General features: G+C 45.4%; 1 protein-coding gene across 1 annotated transcript in view; it reads right to left on the bottom strand.

The window, feature by feature from the left end:
- Positions 1–226: 226 nt before the first annotated feature.
- HEATR6 (HEAT repeat containing 6) overlaps positions 227–26,287 on the bottom strand; it is a 31,325-nt gene continuing 5,264 nt past the window's right edge. Inside the window, exons 3-20 of the mRNA XM_054592986.1 lie at positions 25,950–26,090; positions 25,352–25,467; positions 24,433–24,547; positions 22,631–22,732; positions 21,609–21,746; positions 19,393–19,691; positions 18,477–18,654; positions 15,008–15,214; positions 14,563–14,662; positions 12,273–12,628; positions 10,615–10,737; positions 10,168–10,254; positions 7,580–7,714; positions 6,673–6,795; positions 5,508–5,632; positions 4,593–4,689; positions 3,342–3,546; positions 227–1,650 (exon numbers count right to left, since the gene is read on the bottom strand). Coding sequence (XP_054448961.1) covers positions 1,109–1,650; positions 3,342–3,546; positions 4,593–4,689; positions 5,508–5,632; positions 6,673–6,795; positions 7,580–7,714; positions 10,168–10,254; positions 10,615–10,737; positions 12,273–12,628; positions 14,563–14,662; positions 15,008–15,214; positions 18,477–18,654; positions 19,393–19,691; positions 21,609–21,746; positions 22,631–22,732; positions 24,433–24,547; positions 25,352–25,467; positions 25,950–26,090 — 3,189 coding nt within the window. The 3' untranslated portion in view covers positions 227–1,108. The remainder of the gene's footprint in view (positions 1,651–3,341; positions 3,547–4,592; positions 4,690–5,507; positions 5,633–6,672; positions 6,796–7,579; positions 7,715–10,167; positions 10,255–10,614; positions 10,738–12,272; positions 12,629–14,562; positions 14,663–15,007; positions 15,215–18,476; positions 18,655–19,392; positions 19,692–21,608; positions 21,747–22,630; positions 22,733–24,432; positions 24,548–25,351; positions 25,468–25,949; positions 26,091–26,287) is intronic.

Here is a 26,287-nt window from a genome sequence, read left to right as displayed (position 1 = left end):
CAATACTCCATCAGGACTGGAGCCACACTCCACACCCGTGCAATCTGTACTGAAGTTTCTAGGGATGCTTACCCTTGGTCTTTCCCTGAATACAAACATAAACATGTTTTCAGAAACCTGGAAACCTTCACAGAAGCAAAAGGTTTAAAAAGAAAAAAAGTAGATTTTTATTCAAGATAAGCAAAGGATAAGAGTGATTCATCAAATGATACCATCCAAAGCCATTTCACAATTATTTTATCAAGAAACCCACTAGTAAAAGCCCAAAGAACTAGAAATAAGGTCTATATGCCACACTTCTACTTTTACAAAAATGACAAGAAAATAAGCCGCTCTCTTCAGAAGGCGTGGAGGGGCTCCCGGGGCAGCAGGTGTCCACCCTCCCATGAGGAGCTCATGGTGCTTCAGCAACCACGCAGCCGTGCCCGTGCAAACCGGCCGGACGTCCGCACTGCTCGCAGCTTTCCATAAACGCAGCCTTATAAAAACAGGAGGTTACGGGTACACGAGTTCTCACTAGTTTATTACAAAAGAAAAACAGTTCCCACAGGCAAAATTCCTAAATTCTTTTGCTGCTTTTTAAAACGATGAAAAAAAATTTATTGACTTTTAGAGAAAGAGAGGGAAGAACATCGACTTGTTTTTGAAGCTCCGCTTATTTATGGATTTGTTGGGTGATTCTTGCGTGTGCCCTGACAGGGGGCTGAACCTACCGCCTTGGGGCGTTGAGACGACACTAACCCACTGAGTGACCTGGCCAGGGCTGCCTTTTTTTTTTTTTTTAATTCTTCTGAGACTAAACAACCCTCACACCCCCACTCTGCTCAGCCCACACAACCCAACTCCTTGGCTCCTGGCTGCACGGGTCTGAGGTCCCAACAAGCCCGACCACGGCCAATGCCGCAGGACCACTCTCAAAAGTGGCTGAGCCCTGTTAGAAAAACTTACATAGCTGCTAATTTATTCTAAATAACTCGTGGGTGGATTACTTCTGCTCCTGAGATTAAACCACCCATATCTGATGCTCAGGCTTGGGTTTTCCTTTTACCGCTTGACTCCTGAAAAGTATGGTGGAACAGTCACTGATTTACTCAACCGAGGAGGGCACTTAGGACCCAAACGAGTCAAAGTAAATGGTCAGGGTATCTTGCAAGAAGCCCATGACAGCCCTTTTGGCTGCGTCGCCCCCAGGGGCCTGGACACTGCTCACGTGCTCCAGGGCCGTTCTGACCATCTGGTCTCTTTCCAGTGGGCTATGGGGGGCTCCGTTGTCATCGCCCTCTGCTCCCGATTTTAAAAACTGTAGAATATAGGACTGGACCATGTCTCCATTCAATTCCAAGCTTTCTTTGATGCACGGCAGGTCTGGGGCACTGGACAGGCTCAGGAGGTGAATCAGCGCCTGGCAGATTTGGGTCCGGAGGCTGGCACAGTACTTGAACTCCAGGAAGTCCATGGTGTCCTCGCTCTTCTGTAAGGCAGTGACCAGCGCGTTCCAGATCTGTGTGTACTGGCCGACAGGCCCATAGTGCTCTCTCCGGCCGGGCAGGGAGAGGGCGGCGGCAGATCTGATGCGCACTTTGAAGTTCTTGCATGATGTCACAACTGACGTCAGGGCATTGTAGGCCTGGGAGGTCCACGGGGCTATTCCTAGAAAGAATCCGGTCGTTAAAACGTATGAAGGCTTACAAATAAATACAGTGAGAGGGATGGGGCTGGTGGAAGGAAACATATAAATAAGAGCTCAAGTTACTCAGGTTATGTTTTAGTAAAAGGCAAAAGATTTATATGATCTGAAGCGAAACAAGGGCCAGGTTACGTTTTAATCCTCACAATAATCCTATAGCATCAGGGTGGTGAGTGACCGACTGTGGGATCCTAGGTAAGTGGCCAAGCCCTGACTTCCAAACCTCCTTCCTTCCATCGTGAGTCTGCTGCACACTCAGGGCCTCTGCTACCCAGATAAGGACTCTGGTAGTTTTGAAAGAGGCTTCCTCTCTGGGAGGGCACTGTCCTGAGTGGGTGAGGCTTGGTGGGAGGAGCCTGGACGGAACTGTAGCCCCACTGTCCTCTCAGCGGGCTGCTTCTGAGCGCCGCACAAGCTGTACAACTGTATGCCCAGACCTGTTCCTGCTGGAAAGAGTATTCTGTCTCCCAGATGAGCATCCAGACTCTGCTCTGGCCATAGCAGGTCACTCATTTTATCGCAAAATAAAAGAAAGTACTGGAGAACACAGAACTTAACTGAAGGCTCAGTTTTCTAATTCTCAGAAGATGAGGCCCAGGTTTCCCTCCTCTTTCCCTTCCTGTTTCCTGCCTTCCCATTCATCAGAGCCAACAATCCCACTGCCCTTTCCCATTTTGGGGGGTTCTCTCTCCTCCAGATGCGCAGCAGAGGAGAATGCAGCTTTCCCAACTCTCCCAGCCCTTCCAGCTCCTTCGCTGCCTCCAAAGACAGCCAAGTGACACCCTTCGAAAAGTCACCCTTGCCTCGTTCCTCAGAGGACAAAGCCCTAAGACCACTACTTCTCCACCAGCTCCTGGCTGCTTTGGTCTGCCTGGATGCACTGGGCAGTAACGGGGAGCAGAGCCAGGCTCCCCTAACTTGATGCATCCTCTGTTGGTCTGGAATGGGTCTTCCACTCCAGGAACACACCCTTATGTTTCAAATCCTGCCACAGAGACCAATATAGCAGGAAGACACTGGCAACCGAAGTGAATGGGAGTTGGAGGCTACGATCCGTACATCCGAGCAGCTGCTAACCACGGGCGATACATCGAGGTGCGTGGCACGTCATTACGCAGAGACAGACAGCCCCTCCTAGGAAGCACGCCACTTCAGTACCAAGGGCTCTCTATCCCCCAAGCCAGTTTCTTCCTTTATTTTTTCCTGCTTGTTAGAACAGTACCTGCTCGTCAATTAAAACTTAGAAAATGACAGCAGAAAATAACCCTACTCATCATCCCGTCCAGAGGCAGTCACTGTTAATAATGAGGGTGATTTCCTTCCAGTCTTTTTCTACCCATCTACTGAGATCACAGTGTAGAAACAAGGTCACTTCCTCATTTAGTTTGCTTAACATCAGAAATACTTTCCCAGATTATCAATAAAATTTTTGTAAGTGCAATTTTAAATGGCAACAAAATACCCCATTGAATATATATGCCATGATTTATCTCAGACTGTTCCCCTAAACTTGAATGCTCAGTACGTTTCCATCTTTTTCTAATAGTGTGATAAATAATATTGTGATGAACATCTTTAATAACAACGTAGACTGGTGAGTGCTGTCCAAGGAGGGAAACTCTGGACCCCAGAGAGCAGAGGAAAACCTTCTCACCCAGCGGAAGGGCAGGGTTTTTAAATGCGTTTCCCAGCGCGTAACAAGCGTTCCATCGGACCTTCATGGCAGCCTCGGTCAGGACGGCAGAAATTAGGGCCTGGATAGATTCCTCTATGATTTCAGCGAATCGGGGTTTTTCTATGTGAGACGGTTGTAGAAAATGAAGCAAATTTCCAAGGGCCCGGACTGCATTACTTTTTACCTAGAATAAAATGTTAAAGCATTAGAAATCTGTTTTGCCAAAGGCATGGTTCAGAAAGTCTAACTCAGCTTTAAAAAAACCCAGGAGGTCCTAGACGTCTTGAAGCAGAAAGCTAATGAAGAAGTGCAGCCTGTGAAGATGCACGTTTTCAAACCTCTGCAAGGTCGAGTCTGAGCCTGCAGAAAGGGGAGGTTCTACAGAGCTCCTTGCGCTGGTATTTTTAGTGTTCGACTGGACTTCAGAGATACCCATCCTCCTTGAGTTATGGAGATGGCAGGCGACGCCCAGGGGCAACCGGACATGGCTTGTTTGCGGCGCAGCTTGGAGGAGCGGCTGGTTTCATAACCCAGACCAATACTCTTCTGCCAGAGAAAAGCAGTTTTTTTCTTTGTAGCATACCAGAATCACCTGGGGAGCCTTCTTTTTAAAAACCAGTTCCCACACCCTAACCCCACAAACTCTGATTGAGTGAGTTGAAGGCAGGGCCCCCAGGTTCTCAGAGCCACTGCGCCAGATGAAGCCGGTACTGCGCGAGGTGCTTTAAGGTTAGGCACCTCAGCGTTTCATGAGGTATGTGTAACAATGCCCATGCTGAAATGAAGGAACTGACCTTCAGAGGAGTTAAATGATGCACCAAAGGGCACCTACCACCAAAGGGCAAGCCAGGATTTGAACTGTGTCTGCCCAACCGTAAAGCGCAGGGTAATGCTTTGTAAGCTTGTTAGTGTGATAGGGAATATTCAAAACCAGGGGCTGCTTGCTCATCTTTCTCACATGTCAATTCTACTTAAAGATTTTTTGGGAAAAACCCCAACTGATTAATATTAAAACAAACATGGACATATCAGGAGTATTACAAATGGCACTGATGTTTTTTATGAGATAGGAGGTAAGAAACAAACTGTACAAGTACGAATACGGATATGGATACACTTTATACGTTGTGTCCACTCCTACTCTCCGTTGAACAGAGATAAATCTGATGAATAAAACTCTAATATACTTAGCATCTACCTGACAAAGACTAGGTTTTGTTGTGGGTTTACCTTGTCTTTGTCCCTGGATGCTTCTATAGCTGATCGCAGCATCTTCAGGAGCAGGAGACCAGAGAACTCCTCCTGGAAACTGGGGTCTGGTGTATCCCTGTTCCACCAAGGCGGGCAAACACGTGAAAAGGTAATACCCATTGCAATGGATATACATACAAATATATTCGCTCAGTATAACTATGAAAACTTTAGGAAAACAGCTAAACAAATCGTTCAGCTTATACCAAAAACCTATAGTTTATACCGTTTGACCTAGTAGGTCCACATTTAGGAATATAACCAACAGAAACAACTCAAGTGGAGATTTCATGCACAAAAAGTGTTCACTGCACATAAAAGCCTAAAACAACATAGATGCCCAATAATAGGGAGATGATGAAATAATCATTGCATGGTGATGATTGTGGAACAGTAAATAATGACTTATGAGAAGCCAGTAGAATTCAGGAGAATGTTTACGTGTGTTACATGTTAGAGTTAAGCGGCAAAAAGCAGGACACTCGCATACGAGTGACCACAGTTGCCTCCGGGGATGGAAAGCAGGAGACTAAGTAAGAGAAAGGCTTTGCACTGAATTCCCCTTTGTGCTCTTAGGTATTTTCTACCCTGTGAGTATCTTACTCAAACACACGAATGGGATAGAGAAGAAGGGAGGCAACCATTACAAAGGTTTTGGATTTCCACTTTTGTGTTTCCTCATTTTTCTATCATGTGGATGTATTTCTTCTATCAGCATACTATGTTTATACATAAATATTAAGAACAGCTTACTAATCACATCACTTGAAGGAAGAGAAAACAAAACCAACCAGGAAGGCTGAGGACATAATATGGGGGTGTTACTGCCAATTCTTTCAGAGCAGGGACCTCAGCCTCAGAAGTCACCCTAGGGAAACGAGCTGGGTCACCTACATGTTGACAATCAGAGTGTCTGTCAGGTTGCCCAGGGACCAGGCTGCTTTGGCTCGGACGTTCAGAGACTTGTCTTGAAGCGACATCAATATTGCATTTGCTGTGTCCGCAACGAATATGACATCCTGTAAGATAAACAAAACAAAATGATGTAGTTACTTCAGAAATTCACACTGCTACCTGGGAAATTCTCAGTTTTTCAGACAAAGTGACAAGACTTTACCACAAATTTCTATTTGGAAATCAAAATTCATTCAGTCAGTCAATTTCCTGTTTTTATGTATTACAATCTGGACACTCATTAAAACCCCAGGGACAGGCCTCCCATGGTTCTGCTACGTGCCGCACACACCGGAGGAGCCTACAGACGTGCCCTTGTAAACGTCTCCTCCCCTGGCCTGTGGCACCTATCTGTGAAATCTGTGCTTGGACTGATTTCCACCTTGAGCAATGATGTTGACAGTGAATACATTGCTAAAACACATCCTAGTTAGGTACAGAGCTCTCAGTGAGATCGACGTCACAAGTAAGAGCGAAGGAGAAATTTACTTCCTTCTCAGTAAAAACTCCATCAACCTTCTAAACTAAACTATTACTATCGCATGGTAATGCCACATCTCATTTTTTCCATTATTCATTAGACAGACATTGGCACCTAGGGACACTCCCCAGGACCCTACGTGCCCAGTGTATGTTTAATGAATAATTGAAAAAAATTATTTTTTACTAATTAAAAATATTAATTCAAAATAAATACATAAGCCCTGACTGCCGTGGCTCAGTTGGTTGGGTGTCAGCCCACAAAGCAAAAAGTCGCCAGTTCAATTCCCGGTCAGTGCACCTGCTTGGGTTGTGGGTTCAGTCCCTGGTTGGGGCACGTACAGAGGCAACCGATCGATGTTTCTCTTTCACATCAATGTTCTCACCCTTTCTTTCTCCCTCCCTTCCCCTCTCTCTAAAAATAAATAAAATCTTAAAAAAATAATAAATGGACAATAGGCATTACCATAGTTTAGTAGCAATTAAGGAAATCAGATTACAAGCAATTTAATTTACTGTCCAACTCAAGAGCTCTATATCCACCAAAAAAAAAAAAAACCCCCAAAAAACAGGATGGGTAGGGACTAGGAGGAGGCACAAAGGAGCACGGCGGGCTCACTCGGACCTGTCTGAGGCAGGGAAAAAGCACGTAGACCCCAAGCGCCCGCGAGGCCGCAGCTTTCACCAAACGGTTCTTGCTGTCGTTCAGGCCGAGCAGCACCGTGATGCACAGGATCTGCCAGTCACTCTGCAGTGAGAGGGGGCGAGGGAAGGAAATGACTGTGAGTCGGCGTCTTTGACAAGTGACCATGACACATCTGTGTTTGAGTTCACGTGCAGCTCAGACCCTGAGGCTACCCGGACAGAAGACAAAGGTTCCCCTCAGACCCAGCTGCTACCGGGCGCCCCTTGGTGCGGGCACACACGGCGTCCATGGTCATTGACCTTCACAGCTGTGTGAGGGGGGCCGTTTTACTCTCCTCCTTCGGTAAGGCTGCCTTCACTATGAAAGCTGATTTGTTTAAGTAAAAACAGATGTAAATGTCACGGAAAACTGAAGGTAAGGGACAGTTTGGACGCCATATGTGTTGCTAAGTATTTTCATATACTTCACCATATACACCAGCTAAGTATTTTCATGTACTTCATGCTATTATGCACATTGTTCCCATTTTATAGGTGATAAAATACACTTTTAGAGAAGATAATCAAAAAGCCAGAAAGTGGGAGAGCTTGGATTTAAACCCAGGTCTTTCTAACGTCTGGGTTTGAATTCTTTCTGAAATCTCTCTGACTTCAAAGCCTCTACTGCCCCCGCTTCCCCCGCCGCCCTCCAAGCACGGGGAGGAGAGCTCCCCTGAGACCTCGAGATTTGCAGTTTTCCCACTGCCCTCACCCCGCACTCAAGTGGAATAAGCAGCCCCCTGAGAGATGGTGCTGAACACTAGCTCAGAACGAAAAGACTCAGGATCCCACGCGAGCTGTGAGGCTCAGAGACACCCGGGAAGGGGGAGACAGCACGTCGGGGTTACCGGCAGGTTCCGGAAGGCGTCGGGCAAGATGGAAGACAGGGCGTCACACGCGCTCGCCTGCAGAGTCGGGTGCTCCGAGTTCTGCAGGGCTCTGGGTAAAGGGCCGCTCAGCATCATGGTCCAGAACAGCACCACCTGCAACAGGACAGAGTGACGACTGCAGCCCGAGAGCACAGCGGGACCAGGCCGACCCTACGGCCGCCACGCGTGGCCGCAGCCATGAGCTTTTTCCCCTCCAGCGGCGGCTGCTGATAAATGCTCTCACGAGGTCTTCCACAGCGATGAAAGGGCTTTGGAAAACTACTGGGTCAATCCCCCCATTTTATTGATTAGGAAACCAGAGCCTGCTAGAGTTAAGTGACCGCAGAGATGATAACGAGAGGGAGGGTGAAGGTGATGCCAGTGACAAGCCACGGTGCCAGCTCACATTCTCTGGAGGGTTCATGGTGCGGACATTGTCCTGAGTCCTTCACATACACCAACTCATCTAACCCTCAGCACGACTAGACAAAGTATCGTTATCTCCTATTCGCACAAGGCAAGGGACGCACAAAGAGATGATGCATCTCGCTGGCGGGCAGCAGAGCTGGCCCGACCTCCAGGTCGCTGGTGCCCAGCTAGGGCTCCTTCAATCTGGTTCTTCACGGTCGCAGAGCTCAGGGCCCCAGACTGAGCTGGGGCTGAGTCCTTCAGCTGCGGCTTCCTCTCCGTGCAACCCTGGGCGAGTCATGAAACCCAAGCTTCGGTTCCTCATCAGTAAAACAGGGCAAAGACATCTCCTCGGCAGAGTCTGTGTGATAATCAAACATAATGCTGTGTGCGAAGTTCCCAGCGGCGGGCTTGCTGCGCAGTGGATTCTTAAATTGAGTGGTAGGCTCTGTCTTAAGCACTTTGAAGAATCATCTACTTCAAAGCCCCTCAAGGCGGACATCTGAAGGGCACCTCTCTAGTTTCCTGCCCAAGCTTTGTAAAAACCCTGGGATTTCAGTTTGCAAGTCTGTCTGGGGGTTTCAGTGTCTCACTTTCTGCCTCATGGGTAGAGTCCTGAGCATGGCCATGGACCCCCGTGCCAGCTCTGTCCTCCCCACAATCCTAGCTCCTGGAAAGCCGGCTGGGCCCTCCCCACCTGAACCGGAAGCACTTGGGCGCGGTGGCTGCCGACCTCCAAGGTGGCCCACATGGACACCCGCCTCCTAGAGCTTCAGAGGCGACCGCACTGACTGGGGCTGGCCTATGTAACCAGAAGGATGGTGTGGCAATGACACTGGGACACTTCTGAAGCTAGGCCATAAAACCCTGCGTCTCTCCATCTCTCTCTCTCTCAGATTCACTTGCTGTGGGGGAAGCCGGCTTCCACTTCAAAAAAATGCTCAAGCAGCCGCCTGGACAGGTCCGCTGGGGGAGGAAGCGAGGCCAGCTGCCAACAGCGAGTGCCGGCGTGGGAGGCATGGCAGGGGCCGCCTCGCGAGGAGGTCCTCTGAGCCTGTCAGGCTCTGCTGACTGGGGCCCCACGCCACCATCCTGACCGCCAGCTTCAGGACAGGGCCCGAGCCAGAGCCACGCGGCGGAGCTGCTCTCAATTCCTGACCCAGAGAGAATCCATGTATATTGTTTTAAGCTGCTAAATGATTAGAATAATCATTACTCAACAACAGATGATGCAGAAAGTGTATCCCATTTTTACAGATGAAATAATATTTGAGTGTGAACAGTTAAGAGTCTGCCCAAAGTTACTGATGAGCAAGGGGAAAAGTCTGGATTCAATCCCAGGTCTGTTGGACAGCAAAGCTCAACTCAGCTCCCTGCAAACGCTGACATTCTAATTTTCGGAGCAGACGAAGGGAGGGACCGGGGCTAGGCATTCTTAATTCACTGCAAGGATGATGGAAATTGTGAAGGAAAAAGAACAAGCAGGAGGAGGACGGCAGAGGCAGAAAGCTGTTGGTCGGTTTTGCTTCTGGCGCCAAGTAGAAGCCTTTTGTGGCGAGGTCACATGTCCCTCCCCCAAGGAAGCCTGGCACAGGGTGGGGGCGTCACACAGCCTTGGATCACGAGAGCTTAGCAGGAACCACGGGAGGGGGTGCGGCAGTGGGGGGGGTGAGTGGTTAACGTTCACTGGGTGCTGCTGTTTGTCAGTGACGCTACATTTCATTCAGCCTCCCAACGGCCTGTGAGGTAAGGATTTTCGTTCCTCTTGACAATGAAGAAACTATGCTCGCAAGCGTGGAGCATGAGGTGGGGCTCCCGAGACCCGCCCCCTGGCCTTCGGGTTCCAATCTGTGACTCTCGCCCCACCACCCTAGTCCGCCTCTTGGGCAGGCTGAGCAACCTGACTAGGTTTTATGCAAAAGAAATAATTAATTGGTGTTTGCATTGCTGGCTGTATGTTCCATATAATCCTACCACATACTGAACTGCAAATAACTGAAATGTGAATAAAACCTGCAAACTAGTATATCATTATCCAAGATAATAAACCATAATTTTTGACACTGAAAGAAACCATACTGTCGACTCCGCTTTATCACTCAAAATACATTCACTGAAGCACTAAGAAAAGAGACGCCCAGGAACTGACATTTACTCACCAAGGTGACTGGCACCCTCTGATCGGGTGCTAGGGCAGAGTCTGGCTTGTACTGCTGTATCACACCTGTCCCCAGCTCTTCCAGAAGCTGTGAAGATGGAGGAAATAGAGTATCAGAGTAGAGCATTGGAACTATGGAGGGGAGAGACTACTTCAGTTTGGGGATTCCCTCAAATCAAGGGAGAAAATAATTTCCAACTGATTTTCTTTCTTTTCTATATAACTTCCATGTCAAAGGGATTCTTTCCAGGAGCAAAATCACCAGCTATATGCAGTGCTGTTAATTTCTTACTAAATCAGTTCTTTGGGTTTATATGCAGAGCTGAAAATAGAGGAATGCATGACTTCCCCACCTGGAACTTCTTGAAGAAACCTCGGAACTGATGAACATATAATATAAAAGGTGGGAGGGGGTGGGGGAAAGCATGTGGTTTTTAATGAGAATTACCTTTGCTCCATGAAGCTGAATAGATGGATCTGCTTCCCCCATGCACTTGCAAATCACCTCTCCAAGCTCCATCAGGTAGACCTGAGCCACTGAAAAATAGCCCCTTGCCAGATGGGCCAATACCTGCAAAGAGCACAGAGCATTAACCTCATGACCTCAATGCAGGGCTGCAATATCTAGGAAAGTATTTCAGTATTTCAGAAATTTCTCACACTTAACAAAGAGCTGAAATATGATGTTGAATGAAATGAAGAACAAGCATAATCTGTAATTTTATGGCTAAAATCAATTAGCTATAATATAATTTTGTGGTGCCTTATAATTTATGAAATATGTTTCATTAAGATTATCAATAGTATCTCATTTAAGTTAGCCTGGGTACAATTTCTTGAGGTAGGTCTTAATTAAATATTTCAGCCAAAGAAACTAAGGCTCAAAAAATTAAAGGTTAAAGAGGTTAAAGGACACGTTTAATGTTAAGCAGATAATTAGTAGCAGACCCCAGGACCAAACCCATGTCTTAGATAATACTTGAGTACAGAAAAAGCAAATACTTTAATCTAGGGCTGACTTCTTCCTTTGAAGAAACAATTGTATTTTGTTGTCTCTAAGCAGAGAGAAGACCAAAGAAAAGTTTATAGAGAATTAAATTTTTATTTAAGTTGCAGGAATCAAAGATTAACTACACAATTTCTTTCAGAATTACTTGAGGTCTGTCCAGAAATAGCCCAGCCATTGTTAATATAAGGAGAACAGTTTGTGTGACATCAATGTAACCTGGGAGCTAAGGAGAGTGGACTGGAATGCACATGCGTGAACAATGATGACTTCACTGTACTAGTTAGTGGGGGTGGTAGACGCTGTAGAGTGAGCATGTGTACTGTGTGGCTGTTGCATTTAAAATGACTGAGCGAACAGAGCAATGCATCTGCATCAAATTTTGCATTAAGCTTGACCATTCATCTACAGAGAATATTTGGATCGTTCAGAAAGCTACAGCTCTGGGCAAATGGTGACTGGCAGCTTCATCATGACCATGTGCCCGCTTATGCATCACATCTCCTACAGAGTATTTTGGCAAAACATCAAATCACCCAGGTGACTCAGTCCCCAAGAGCCCAGATTTGGCACCCTGCCACTTCTGGCTTTTCCCAAAACTAAAATCACTTTTGAAAGGGAAGAGATTTCAGACCCTCAACAAGGGTCATGAAAATACGATGGCGCAGCTCATGGTGACTGGCAGAACTGTGTGAGGTCCCAAGGTGCCTACTCTGAAGGGGACTGAGGCATCACTGTCCTATGTACACAGTGTATCTTGTATCTTCTTCAAAAAATGTCTCTGCTGTTCATATTACATGGCTGGATACCTTCTGGACAGACCTCGTATAATCATCACACCCACCTGTCATGATAACTGAGGCGAGTAAACTGGCTTGCATGGAAAAGGAATGAACCTGCCATTTCACAACCAAAGCCCCCGCCATCACCAGAAGAAAACAGCAGCGACAAACAAGGCACTCGCACCCACAATACAATGCCCGCTGCACCACTGGCATGTGGCTCACTTTTACATTATTTTCACAGATTCACTCCTCACCAACACCCTGTGAAGGAAGAATGATTTCCTATATCAGAGATGAGGAAGTGAAGCCTGCTACCTGTAAGGCCTCCAGTCGCATGGGGGATGGCACATAGGCGCCGCCTGCCGCACAGCCAGCATCGACGCCTGCGCAGGAATCCTCCCTGGGCAGCACAACCGTGGAGATGCAGAGTCGGATGAGCCAGCAGGGCTCGGAAGGCCCCTTTGGTGAGCCAGCCGATGCTTCTTCCAGGAAAGGTCCCGAGGGGGCTTTCTTCCACCAGTCAGGGTGGCTGAGGTGAGGGGTTGCTGGATTGCTGTTGCTGAGTCCGGAAGAACAGGGCTGTTGCAGAAGCAGCTGCACTTCAGGTAAAGGTGCGTGAGTGGACACTATGGCTCCCAAGAGTGTGAGGCTTGACACACGAACGTTAACATCTGTCAAGGAACCAGTAAAAACCTGTCACCATGGGAAGAGCTGTTAGGGGGACCACAGTTATCCCTGCAGGCATTAAGAATCTGGATCCTGTTAAAATCTGAACCTAATTAAGACTCTAGATCTGTTTTCTAGTTTATAGGAACTTCATGGGACAGAAATATAAGTTAAACAACGTTATGAAGAAAGTATCAGGCAAACTGAGAATGTGAGACATTCTATAGGACAGCTGGCTTGGACTTTTCCAAAACTCAGTCTTGTGAAAGAAAAAAGGGTGCGGGGCTGTTCTAAATTTAAAAAGGCTAAAGTGACATAAAAATTAAATGCAATATGTGAAACTCGAATGAACATAGGTTTTAAAAAAGCCGTAAAAGACTTTCTGGGACACTGGGGAAATACGAATGCAGACAAGATATTAGACAATATTATGGAATTGATATAAATTTCTTAGGTGCAAAAATGGGTTTGTGTTTTTGAGGTCATCTTTATTCTTAGGACATGCGTGCTGAGGTAGTTAGGACAAAATATGCTCTAATTTACTTTCAAATGGTTCAAGGAAAAAAGTCTATATAATTTTAGGCACATACACAAAAATATACATATATACACATATATATATACAAAGATACTCAGACGTAGTGAGACAGAGAAAGCAAATATGACAAATATGAACAACTTAAGTTAAGTCTAAGTAGAGGTATACAGATGCTCAGTTTATTATTCTTTCAGATTTTCTGTGGGCTTGAACATTTTAATAATGAAAAGCTGATGGAGACACTTGAGAGGGACCCCTGAGACATGGCCCAGTCCCCTCAGTGAGCAGATGGAGAAAAGCTGGTGTAGGGACTCAGCGAGGAGCCCTGGGCTGTTTTGATCTTACTTCTGCCCCTAGACAACGGCTTCTACCGCCCCCACTGACTAGTACAGTGAAGGTGTCATTGTTCACACATGTGCATTCCAGTCCACTCTCCCTGGCTGCCAGATTATATCGATTTATGTTTCAGGGTCCCATTTTGCACATTGGTAAAGGGGTAAATTTGTCTTAGTTTCCACATCCTCATCTCAGTTAAGCCTCATGGAAGTCTTATGAGGCCGGCATGATTCCCCCGGTTAGGAGAGGAGAGGTCCATGACCAGAAGACGGCGGAAATTCCAGGACCCCTCCCTCAATGTCACAAGAAACACCCGCACCTCCACCAACTCCTGTAATTCTGAATCAAACACTCGACCTATCAGGATGTGGTGTGATCATAAAGCTTGCAAACAAAAGAAAAACAAATGTTTTAAAGGCAAGTGTTTACGGCACATATACAGGGATGTCCAAAAGTAGGTTTACAGTTGTTTGTATGGAAAAATAATACAGTAATTAATAAATAAATGTTTTGTATACTTACACCTATTAACCTACTTTCCCCCATCTCTGTATATTATATGTGGGAGTAAGTCAGGAAATACCAAGAAATAAGACTCTGGAGTTAGTGGGGATTTGAGGTTCTGAAATTTATCTGATTTTCAGAGGAAATAATGTTAAAGAAGTTAGGTTTTATATTCCATTTTTTCTTTCCAAAAAGATGATGTCTACCTGATTGACCACCCAGCCTCTGCTAGGACTAAAGGGCACAAACTATCATACACTAAAGGGGATCCCTTGCACTGGGCTCCATCTAAAAGGCAACTCTGATTACTGCACAAACTACCAAAGAGGCACTGAACTTTACAATGAATTTTCCAGCTCACTTCCGTCCAATGGGGCTTCAGGGTCAAAAAAAAAAAAAAAAAAAAAAAAGGTGAATTTCTAACAATATCTGATTATCCTGAAAATTTGAGGAGAACAAATAGAGATATTTTAGAGCCATACAAATGCTGTGAACATTTTTTAATTAATAATCTTGATTTGACTGATATAAAGAAGCAAATAGTTTTAAACTACTACCAACCTTTGTGGCGGATATAAGGCTTTATTTGGTTCCAGACTTTGGTCAGCAGGCTGAGTTTCAGACGGTTATAAGGTGAATTGGATACTAAATTTGCAAGGCACTGCAAAGCACAAGAATAGTTTGTCAATGGGCCTAGTTAAGCCATAACATAAAGACAAAATTCTACAGCATTTAATTTAAAATGAAAAGTTTTCACATTTATTTGAAAATCATTCTGCTTTTCTGCCTTTTTTTGTGGGGGGTGCGGGGAGGGCATTTGTTTTTTCATGGTACAACTTTAAAAACAAAGGAGTATTTTTTAGTAAATCTACTAAATCTTTTACGAGTAGGTACAAAAAGGTATCTTTAAATAAAATTACTATTTAGTTATATCCTTCAGTCAAGTTTACCTTTCAACAATGGAAACCATTATCCAAAATTGAAGTAGGCAGCTTGGCACACATACCTTGATGATCTGAGTAAGGGTCTGCGAGGATGACTCAGCCACCAGAGCTAACAAAAGACATCTGTGCAGCTCCCTGATGCTGGACGCGATCATGACAGAGAAAGGGGTAAAAGCCCTTCTGTGGTCACTGGTATCTTCAGCCACAGAAAGAAACTGCTTTGAGCCTTCCAAGATGGCAGACAGAACTTGCAGAGCACAGGCACGTGTCTGGAATTTCAGGATGAGTCACATTCGTTAAAAATCAGGAGTCGAATCCCCTTCTTCCTATACACGTTTTTAATTTTCAAAGGTTTTAGGACCTTTTGTTTTTTTTTAAGATTTTATTTATTCATTTTTAGAGAGAGGGAGAGGGAAGGAGAAAGAGGAGAGAAACATAAATGTGTGAGAGATAAATCGTTCGGTGGCCTCTCACACGCCCTGGCCTGCAGCCCAGGCATGTGCTCTCACTGGGAAGTGAACTGGTGACTTTTTGGTTCACAGGCCAGCACTCAGTACACTGAGCCACACCAGCCAGGACTAGGACCATTTTAATTAGAATAAAAGCAATGGGATTATCTATCAGGTCCTGAAAATAGCCGTGAACTAGGCCACTTGTACCCCACACTTAATTTAAAAATAAAAACCTTGAGTCATACAGGTTTTCTTACAGTGAGGAATAAGCCTAAGCTGCACCGCAGTACACAAACCTGGTCATGTACACAAACCTGGTCATGAGCATGAGAATAACTTAAAAATTAGAGGCTTCGTTTACTCAAGCATAAAACCAACTGAGGAGAACAGCCTATGAGGTAAGAAAAAATACCTATGTCTAGAGTGTTTCACATCCAAGTCCCTGAGGACATTTCTGGTTTACATTCTCTCTGGAAGCATCTTTATGGGTGATTGATGTTGATTAAATAGGGCATTAGGAACTGTGTGAATTCAGTTTGGCAGGCACCATTAGTGATCCAAATTTTTACATACATTCTTAGGTGCAGGAAATAACAATGCCTGCAGTGAGAGTATTTGATAATCAAAGAAAAAAACAAACCCACTGAATATCGCCTCATGGATGGAAGGGACATATGCCCTTGTCAGTGAACTGCTGTGTCTGTTAGGATAAGTGTCATTGCATTAATGTATCTTCTTTAGAAAGCTAGAGGGTTACTTTCAATTGATACTGTGATGATTTTGCAGCATTAAAAATCAGAAAAGAAAAAAAAAAAAGGAAATGAAATCCAATTTAACCAAAATGAAACATTAAGTGAAAAATGCAGGACTAGTAATATGGAATAATACTGTACCCTCCGTGGCCGGCTCACACAAAAATGCCAATTAAACACCTTCTGTCAGATTTCTTAAAAGCTGAGAATCAACATTGTAACTCCAGGATCTAATGTAAGTATTTACTCAATATGAAGTGTGTCTGAATTTGGTGTGAAAAGATTTTCCAGGAAACCTTCCACTCTGTTATCTCCAAGTAACCGAGGACTGCAGGCAGCTTGCAGACGTGTGCGCCTCGCCTCACTGCTGACAACAATCACTCTTACTTACGCCCTTGTAAACTTGCTACCTGCTAAAAACCTATTGCGTATAATCATGCCACTTGTCATCACATTGCACTGATTATTTTTAATCGTTATCTTGATCTTCTAAAAGTCCTCTTCAAGAATGTTGACTGGGCTCCCATTTCTCCAGGACCTCCTGAGGCTTTTGTACTGGACTCACGACGTCTCCCACGGGGAAGTCCCGTGTTTTGCTTACTCATCACATTTCTTGCATTCATTGAAATTAAACAGCAAGACCATATCTAAAAGGTACCCAAATCAAAGAGGTCCACTTTGAAATATGTAAAATTTCTCTTGGCACCCTAAGTCAAATGTCAATTTCTTTTTTAAGAGAGAGGGGAAGGGAGGGAGAGAAACATCGATGTGAGAAACAGCAGCTGGCTGTCTTCTGTACACACCCCGACTAGGGACTGAACCCATAACCCAGGCGTGTGCCTTTCAGTCTCCAGGACAACACCCAACCAACTGAGCCACACCAGGTGGGCTCAAATGTAAATATCTTAAAAATAGAGAGATATAAACATCGTGAAAATTATTTGTCTGCTTTGATCAGATATGACCTCATAACCTCTCTCACATGTCCCATACCCCCTTAGCTCTAGTGCAGGTGGTTTCGTTGGCTTGCTACTTGCTCTGTGGCACCATCTCCTTGGCTACCCATGGCTGCTACCCTCAGCTGGAGGGTCTTTGAAGATAAATTTAAAACATATGTGTGTATGTGTATAATTATAACCTTTATAGCAGTTTCCCTTTCAATTACTAGAATGGCTTCATTACTAATTTATTTGCCACCATTCACTTTCCTTTTTCCCCAGGTTCATTCACTGTTGATTCAGTCAATTTGAACATTTCTACTGGTTTAAATACTTAGGATACTGGGTATTTCAAATATCCTACAAGGCATTTTTTTTTAATGTGTGTATAACAGGGTTAGTTTATTTTTCCTTACACTATAAAAGCTTCTGAAGGATCATTTAGAAATTTTCTTATATGGGAATTTGATATTTAAGGAGATAATCACAGGTAGTTCCAGTGGATTGTGAATTGCTAGCCCTTCTCCTTATTTTAAAGGTAAAATCTTAAAAAATAGGAGAACGGAGTAATAACACTGGCTTAATTAAAGCTCTGCACTTTAAGAGGACAGGTAGTAACCTGACACCCCAATGCCACTCAGCGTGACTTTTAATGTTCATCATTATAAGGGGAATAGAAACAGCAGACTGTATTCCTTAGTTGGGTAAGAGGCTACCTCCTGGTGAGGGGTTAGTATATCCAAGAGAAAGCAAATATGTGATCAGCCACGCACAGCGACGCTGCTGCAGTTACCCATGACTGCCAAGTTACTTTTTCTTCTTTTTAAAAAAATTTAAGTTTTTCTCATTAAACTATGTAAATATTTATTACAGGTGATTTGAAAAATATTGAAAAGTTAAAAGAAATAAAGCCATTTTGGGGATCAGGGAGTTCTATATTCTGTACTTTCATAAAGCATCGCAAGCATTTTTCTAACCCTTACACGGCCTTCATAACCACTGCTCAGGTCAGAACCAGTATGACCTTCCACTGAGCATTTACGGGGTTTTTAATGTTTTCCATGTAATGTTTCACAAATACATGGATCGTGAGCAGCCTTTTCACAAAGGGGAGAAAGCAGAGCTGCTTCGGTGCAGCTCCAGGGCCTGTGGCAGCAGCTCGGGCTCAGGCTCCCGCAGGCCCTGGGGCAGCAGGCGACCTCCGCGGCACCCCTGGCCTGCGGTCACACAAGCCCATTTCCTGACCTCCTGCCACCTCGGGGTCTCAGTCAGGACCTGGGTGGGTGTTAGTGAGGGGTGCGTTGGGATAAGGCTGAGTAGGGCAGGGAAGACAACAAAGACTTTTAAATTTTTCTTCTCTCTGTAACATTAGCATCTACATCCGCCTACCTTTGGGGAAGGGTCTTTTAACGTGAGTGTCATCAAGGAAACAGACTGCGGGCTCCCGAGCTCAGGCGTGTCAGAAACGAAGGCCGACCAGTAGCCATAAAGCACTTTTTTTTCTATTGATTTTATAGTAGAAAGGAAACAAGCTAATGCTCCTTGGCGAACTTTGGCTTGGTAGGACCTTAAATAACAAGCGGAGAAAAAGAAGTCTTTTAATAGTTTTTTCAAAATAAAAACATGAAATACTATTTATTCCAGCTAACGCAAATCATACATTGAGAACTTCAACATTCTAAGTCCTAAAGATGTCAACATGATATTAAAAATTATTTTTCAAAATACAATTAAAACACGTTAAAGTAATTTGTTTCTATAACACGTTAATAAAGTCAACAATTAAAAAAATACAACTAAGTAGAGAATACGAGGGTGGCATTTTGATATTAGGAAACTAGTGTTAAATATGAGACACTGCAGAGTATCCATGCATCCGACAAACCTGCACTCAGCATCCACGTGTTTGTGCCAGATGTAAACTAACCCCCTGCCACCGACCAACTCATTTCTGGCAGAGACACAGTTGAAGAGATAACTATATATCACCCATTGTTATTGACGCTAATGCAGAGATAGGTAAAAGGGTCACACAGCAAAGGTACCTAAGCCAGAACGGGGAAGGGAGGCTCAGGAAAGGCTTCTCAGAGGATATGAGTGCTGGGTAGAGGTTAACAAGAAAAAAAAGCAATGAAAGAAAAAATATTACACATGCAAAGGCCGATCAAGAGAATGAGGAAAAAGCAGAGTAAAGCGAAGTCCCCCACTGAGGAGAATCGTCACGTTAAATCCCATGCAGCAGTGTCTTAAGCAAAGTTATAAAAACTTACATGCAAGGCATAAAAATATAACAACATACTACTACCTCGTTTTACTCTGCATGCCTCCCTCTGCATCCGAGTAGTCCGACTCACTGCTGCTGACCCTTCTCCAGGTGGCAGAGCCGAAGGGCGAGGAGGCTGGATCTTTCCCTGCCGCGCCGCTTCCGTCCAGCGGCGAGCTCTGGGCCCCCAGCGGGGAGGGGCACTGGGCGCTCCCACCGTGCAGGCTCACTCTGCCCGGGCCACTGACCGGGGTCGCTTCCCTTTCACCACTGGACTCTTCCTCCTCCTCCTCTCCTTGCTGGATTTTCTTTGGTTTTATTTTGGACTTTTTCTTTTTATTCTGATAGTAGGAGCAAATGAAAGCATATATACAATAGTGATTTCAAAACAGCTTCTAATTGATCATTGCTAGTTTCTCATTTACTGATTACCAAATATGTTCTCAACATGTAGTTGAAAAAAGAAGAGAGAAAAATGTGGCACTTAGCACCCTATGTGTCATGGTGCAGCACCCTACGCTAAGTGCTCACATGCACCCTATGGGACTGGAAGAAGCGAGGCATGAAAAGTGTGTGGCAGAGCAACACCTGGGGCTGGGTGTAAGTTCCACCTCTGTGACCCTGGGCAAACAAGTGAGCCTCTTTGCATTTGGCCTTCATCACCTCCAAGTGCAAGGCTAATACCACCAACCTTGCACCGTTGGGAAGGCAGTCAGCGCTCTCAAGTGGGGCTCTGCAGGAGAAAGGTCTACAGAAAATGGCCTGAGTGGCTATTTTCTCAGTTCTCCCCAAGAAGATACATAGTAACTCCAGGTTCATAGGAGAGCTGTTAATCCATTAGGTGCAATGCATGTTTTAGGGCATTGGGGCTTTGTAGGTGCAGATATTATGTAAAAGCCAGTTTCTTTTCTCCTACTTTCTTTCTGACACCCAAAAGGCTTCGGAATCTGTGCCCAACTCTGCACTGTCAAAGCCCCTGATGCTGGGGAAGAAGCGCCTCATTGCTCCGCCCTAGATGGTCCATGTGGCTCGACTCACATCCTCCCGCTTGCTGCCGCTGCGGTTTTTCTAAAATGCTGATGTTATAACCTCACTCTGCTACATGCGGTTCTTCAATGAATCTCCACCGCCTCTATGATAAAGTCCAAATTCCTTCGCATACTATATAGAAACCCCTTATGATTTGGCCTCTGCCCCGCCCTTCTGCACACGGGACAGTGCCTACTAGTTAATCCCGGGCTATACTCACTCTCATTGTCTGCATTTATGCGCCTTCGGCCCCTTCAGAATAAAAACTCTCCTTTTCTGTACTACCACACATTCTAGAGTCTCAGTTTAGCCACATCTTCTACGAAGCCTTCTGGCTCCTCAATGTGATTGGGTGCCCTGAATGTGCTCCCAAAGTCCTGTGAATACACTGATGAAAGGAATCACAATATTGCATTGTAGCTGTTTATCTGTCTTGGCCTTCTTCGCCTAAACTCCCAAAAACAGCCCATATCTGTAGTGCTTAGTATAATGTCTGGGCAATCACAGATGTACAGTAAATATTGAACAGGTAGGTGAGAATTAAGGTGGTTTAAGAATTAATTATAAGCATTTTTATCAGGCACTACATTTCTAGACATAATACCCTGGTCATGCATCTGTATATTCTAGGTTCTCCGGCAGAACACGAGGGAGGTGGCAGTGCCCCAGGAAGGCTGGGGAATGTGGGGAACGCAGGGAGTGTGAAGACGTGAGCTGACTGGTGGCTGGGTTCTAATGGTCTGGGGCGCGGCTGGCAAATTACAATCCAGAGGCCAAATCCAGCCCGGCACACAGCCTGCCGCTGTCCAGAAAGCTTCTCTGGAATCAGCCACGTCCATCCGTTAACACAGTGCCTATGGCTACTTTCGCACGAGGACATCAGAGCTGGAAGCTGCAACAGAGACCTGAAATACGTCCCAGCGAGCCTTTCACAGAAAATCCTTGCTGCTCTGGGATCTTGAGCGTTTGAGGGGTGACGATGCTTGGCTTTGAGTGTGAAGTGAATGCCCATTTTTACAGCTGTTACATTGACTGGTATCTCAGGAGAATAAGATGCTCTGAATGGCATTTTTAGCAGCGTGGTGCATTTAACCTTACGCTGTTAAAGCTCCTCAGTTGAATCCAATTCGAGGTGAGTCTTCGACACAGCAGTGATACACATCACAGAAAACGCAGAGCAAGCAATTAAAAACAATCGGCAACTTAAATCTAAACAGACAGAAACATACCGCTGCTGGTCGAGAGGGGCCGGGCTCGGACAGCGGCGGCCTGGCGGGGGGCCGCCCGTCGCACTGAGGGAGCGGGGTGGGGTACAGCACGGTGGGCATCTCTACGTGCACTCCCGGGAGTCCGTGAAACATGGATTTCTGAGGGCGACGGTGGAGAGAACACATACGGAAGCGCGAGTTATTCGTTCTGTTCTGGATCACAGAACGGGTTACCGCGTGGAAGCTTATTAAGGAAATAAAAATGGGACAGAAGGTAGCTGGGACTTAAAGAAGAGTTACTCTCACTCAGTGGGATATGGTTTGGTCAGATCAGGTTAGATTTGATTTTAATTTACTTATTATTTTTAGTTATTAAGTTTTATAATGTACCCAGTTTTATCTAATTATTTTATCTAAATATACTTCTTTAATTTAGCTTATCCACGTCCACACCTGGACATCTGTCTCCCTATCATGTAGGAGTAGGGGAGAGGGCACAGGGGAATAATTAAAACTTTAATCGTGATAAAGCTGAGCTATCACGCACGGCTTTAATCTGAGGCCAGCACAAAGCTTCTCACTATTTTCTGAAGACATCCAGGCCCCAGAGAGGCTGACCTGGTTCCCCCATCCGCCCGGCAGGCTCAGGAGCCGAAGGACGGGGGCCTGCGTACGCGGACCTCGACTGGCCTGCCTGCCTGTGGCGGGGCGAGAGTTGAGGAGAGGCCCTGGGGCCTCCCCCAAACACGAACAGGTTCAAGGTGACCTAAAATTAGATTCGCTGCAGATCATCCCTATTCTTTTCCCAACGTAAAGTACATAGATGAAATTTTATAATTCTGATCCATTTACTAAAACAAGGTTTACTGTTTTCAGTTCTTAATTTTAAGTATGTTTGAATGTGAACATTTTATTCTTCTCTCTTAAAATATAATACCCTTTCGCTAGCCTTGGATTAATAAAGTGGTCCTTATGCCTGGGGTTTAAATAGGAAAGACACCAACCACAGTGAGGATGTGGAATTTAAACAGACAGCACCTTACCTTCAGCACAGCCAGGAGAGCTCCAAGTTCATCAGTCTGTGTCAGCTTCATCTTCCCGCCGTTTAGAAGAGACTGTATACCTTTCAATGCATTTTGTAACAGCTGGGGGGGAGGAAAAGGAGACCAAGTTAAAAGGTAAATGAAATCTGGTTGTCCAGGGATCAACTTTCCAGCACCACTTAGGATGGAGGAGGAAAAGTCTTTAGTGACCTAAGTACTTTCCGGGAGAACAGAGCACTCTTATTGAATAAGAGTGGTCTTATTGTACATGTTCATGAACCAGCAATGTACAAATGGTGAGAAAAAAAAAAAAAAAAGGAGATGTTCAGTGGGAAGAACGCGATAGAAATGAAAACATGGCAGCAGATCAGCAATGGTGAGTCCAGAACGCAGCCACCTCAGCAGCTCTTCAAGGCAAAGCAATGAAACATGGGAGCAGGCTTCTGGGAGGGCAATTCCGACCAAGATTGACTTTTTGACTCAGTAACTCATTTCCGCAATTCTGTCCTTAAGAAACACTCCTCACGTGTAGAGGATATAAACTGCAGCCCTGTTTGAAATAGTAAAAACGCCGAAAAACCTTCCATTTCCATAAATTATGACAATGATTATATAAGAAGCTCACCCTCCGCTACATGTTAAAGTCAACAGTAAGAATGGTAAGCACTTTGCCACTCCCTTTAAATGCTTTATTTCATATCTTCCTCCTAGACCCACTGTCCCATTTCACAGATGAGGAACGTGGAGGCTCAAGAAGTTAAGTACTTTGCCCAATGTCTCCCAGCTAGAGTTAGGAAGCATGAGGTGCAGCAATAGGTATGGAAGAGGTCCAGGAGGTATTAAGCCTAACAAGTGGCAAAACAACATATTTAATATGATAAATTATTTATAGGAAAAAAATTTGGGAGCATGTGGAACATTTGTTCCTAAGTGTTCAGATCTGAGCAGAGGACTATAAGGAACTTCACCATCTAAGATCTGTAATTTTTGAAATGTGCCACTCAGAATTTAAAGTATATTAACAAATTGTCATATTTGCTTCAGATTTTTTAAAAAGTTTTTACTTATTTATTTTTAGAGAGAGAGGAATGGAGGAAGAAAGAAAGGGAGAGAAACATCAATCAGCTGCCTCTTGCACATCCCTAACCAGGGACCTGGCCTGTCAACCAAGGCACGTGCCCTGACCAGGAACTGAAGCAGCGACCTTTTGGTTTGCGGAACGACACCCTTCCCGCTGAGCCACACCAGTCAGGGCTGCATCAGGTTTTAAAAAAAAGAATTAAAATACTGCAGATACTGTGGGATCCACTCTTTTCCTTTTCATCTAAAAGACAGTCACTAGTCTGACACTGGATTGCTTTTATAGTCAGGAGGGGGAAAAAAAATAGTTTTCTTTAAAAACCTAGAACTGCAAAACAAAAACAGCAGCAAACAAAACAAACAAAAGCAATTTCTGGTCATTTAAACCTGAAAGATATGACTTCAGTCTTTTTATTTACTTTAAAAAATTACATTGTCATTCCATTTCAGTTGCCCCCACTTTTCCCCCTTTGCCCTCCCCGGCCCGGCCCCCCAACAGTCCGCCCCCACCCTGCTGTCCATGTCCATGGGTCATTCATGCATGTTCCCTGGCCAGTCCCTTCCCCTTCCCAGTCTTTTTAGGTTTCAACGTTTCGCGAAAGCCTGTAACAGAACTAATGCAGCAACCCACTTAAACTCTTTGGTAACAGCTTCTGATCCCCTGCTGCTTCTAGACACACCTGTTAACATTCACAAGACTAGTTAGTGGTTGTCCCACCTACCATGCAAAACGTGATGTCATCCATATCAGGTGATTTTGGAGACTGTAAGGTGGTCAAGAAAGCGTGGAAGCAGATGCTCTGGTAGGGCTCCTCCAGGTAGGGCTGTCCGGGGACACTGGCGCGCAGAGAGAGCGACTCAGACAGTCTGCTTTGAAGCAGGGCTTGCCAAGGAATACGAGTGAAAAGTAGCAATAACACGGACGGATGGAGGTGGACTACACGCTTGCATGAAACTGCACTGTGGAAGACCTGCATACTTTGGGTAACAACCGCTGTGGGACAGGCACAAGACTAAAGCGGACAGGAAGAAGGAAGGATGGATTCCACAGGGCAAAGTTACAGAAGTCTGCAGTGGAAGAAGTACGGGGACAAGTCTCCTTTAGTTCTGCAAAGGAAACAGGGCAGACAGGTCCTGCCACGTGAGAATCACATGGCCGCTGGCCCTGCGCTCCTCGTCACCGGACTAAAGCCTCACACGTCAGCTCCCGTTTGCACTGCTCATTCCCTACTGCGAGCACGTACTGTGGGCAGCTGGGGTGGCTTCCGTTTTCTTAGAAGAAATTGGCCTTGACAGACAAATCTCATCAAAGCTTCAGTTCATGGGACTATATCCTTCTAAAAGACTGAGTAACGTCAGAATGTATACCAGTAGAAACCAAACCTTGACATACTGCACATATATCACTTTTACTGTAATTAGCGATAAGGTCCTCATCTATTCTTCTTCCTTCATTTCTTTACAAACAATATGAACATTGAAAGTAAACAATAGGAGATATTATTAGCAAGGAACACGGCAAATGCAAAGTAGGTTATTTTTCTAAGTTGGCTCTGGCTTCAGACAGGCTGAACCACCTACGAAGGGCCCACGAGAGGCCGTATATTGTCCCAACGGAGACATGCAATCGGGCCCACACACCTGAGACACAGGTTCGCCATACAGTGTACTGCAGCTCTCCTAACTTCGGGGTCGGACTGAGTCCGGTCACTCAGCTTCACCAGGAGCCCACTCTTGCCTAGTAAGTCTGGGAGGAACTGAAACAAAATAACAGCCAATGCTGAGCAAATACTAGCTTCTGGAAAATATTACCCTTTAGGCAGATTTCATTTTTTTTAACTAAAGGGCAGTTAGGTACCAAAAGACTAGCCGCTAGGTACATCTTTCAGACGGGCACACAGAGATTCGCCGAAAAGACACCCGTGGCAGTGACCCCTCCCAGCCCGGGGAGGTGCTGAAGTGTTTAGTCCTGGCTGCAGGGCTCACGGGGCAGGATAACAGGTAACAATGGCTAATACTTACGAAGTGCCAAGCACTTTACAAGTACCGTCTCCCCTCGCCCTCAGGGGACCTGTTTTACACGTGAAGAGGGGAGCCTCGGCGCGGCTGAGCAAGGCTGCTCGGCACATCTGATGAACGCAGGACAGAGGCCTGAACAAAGGCCTGTCGGTTCAGAACCTGCGCCCCTAACCCTTCAAAACATAAACAAACAAAACCCCCAGAACACCGCTGAAGTTACCTTTTGACACTTGGAGCCATTGCAGTAAACCAGGGCGGCCAGGGCCTGGAGAACTTTCACGTGCGTCCAGGGGCTGCACTGCTGGAGAGCGGAAATCGTATACGCCAACAGGAAACCCAGGTTCTGCTCGTCAACAATCACCTGCAGAGCGAGGAACGATGCGTACGATCTAACTTCAGAACATTTTAAAACCCTTTGCAGACGTGTGTGCTCGTCGGAATTAAGCTGCGTAAGAGACGGAGACTGCGGCGTGCCCATCTTTCTTGCGTCAGAAAGACCAGCTCTGGAGGCCTTGAAAGCCTGATCAAGACAGGGCCTTCTCCTTGCCCAGGGGCCGC

This window comes from Pteronotus mesoamericanus, unplaced genomic scaffold (genome assembly GCF_021234165.1).
Source record: "Pteronotus mesoamericanus isolate MK-2021 breed Mesoamerican mustached bat unplaced genomic scaffold, CSHL_Meso_final scaffold_408, whole genome shotgun sequence".
Lineage (NCBI taxonomy): Eukaryota > Metazoa > Chordata > Mammalia > Chiroptera > Mormoopidae > Pteronotus > Pteronotus mesoamericanus.
This window is presented reverse-complemented; position numbering and strand designations above follow the sequence as displayed.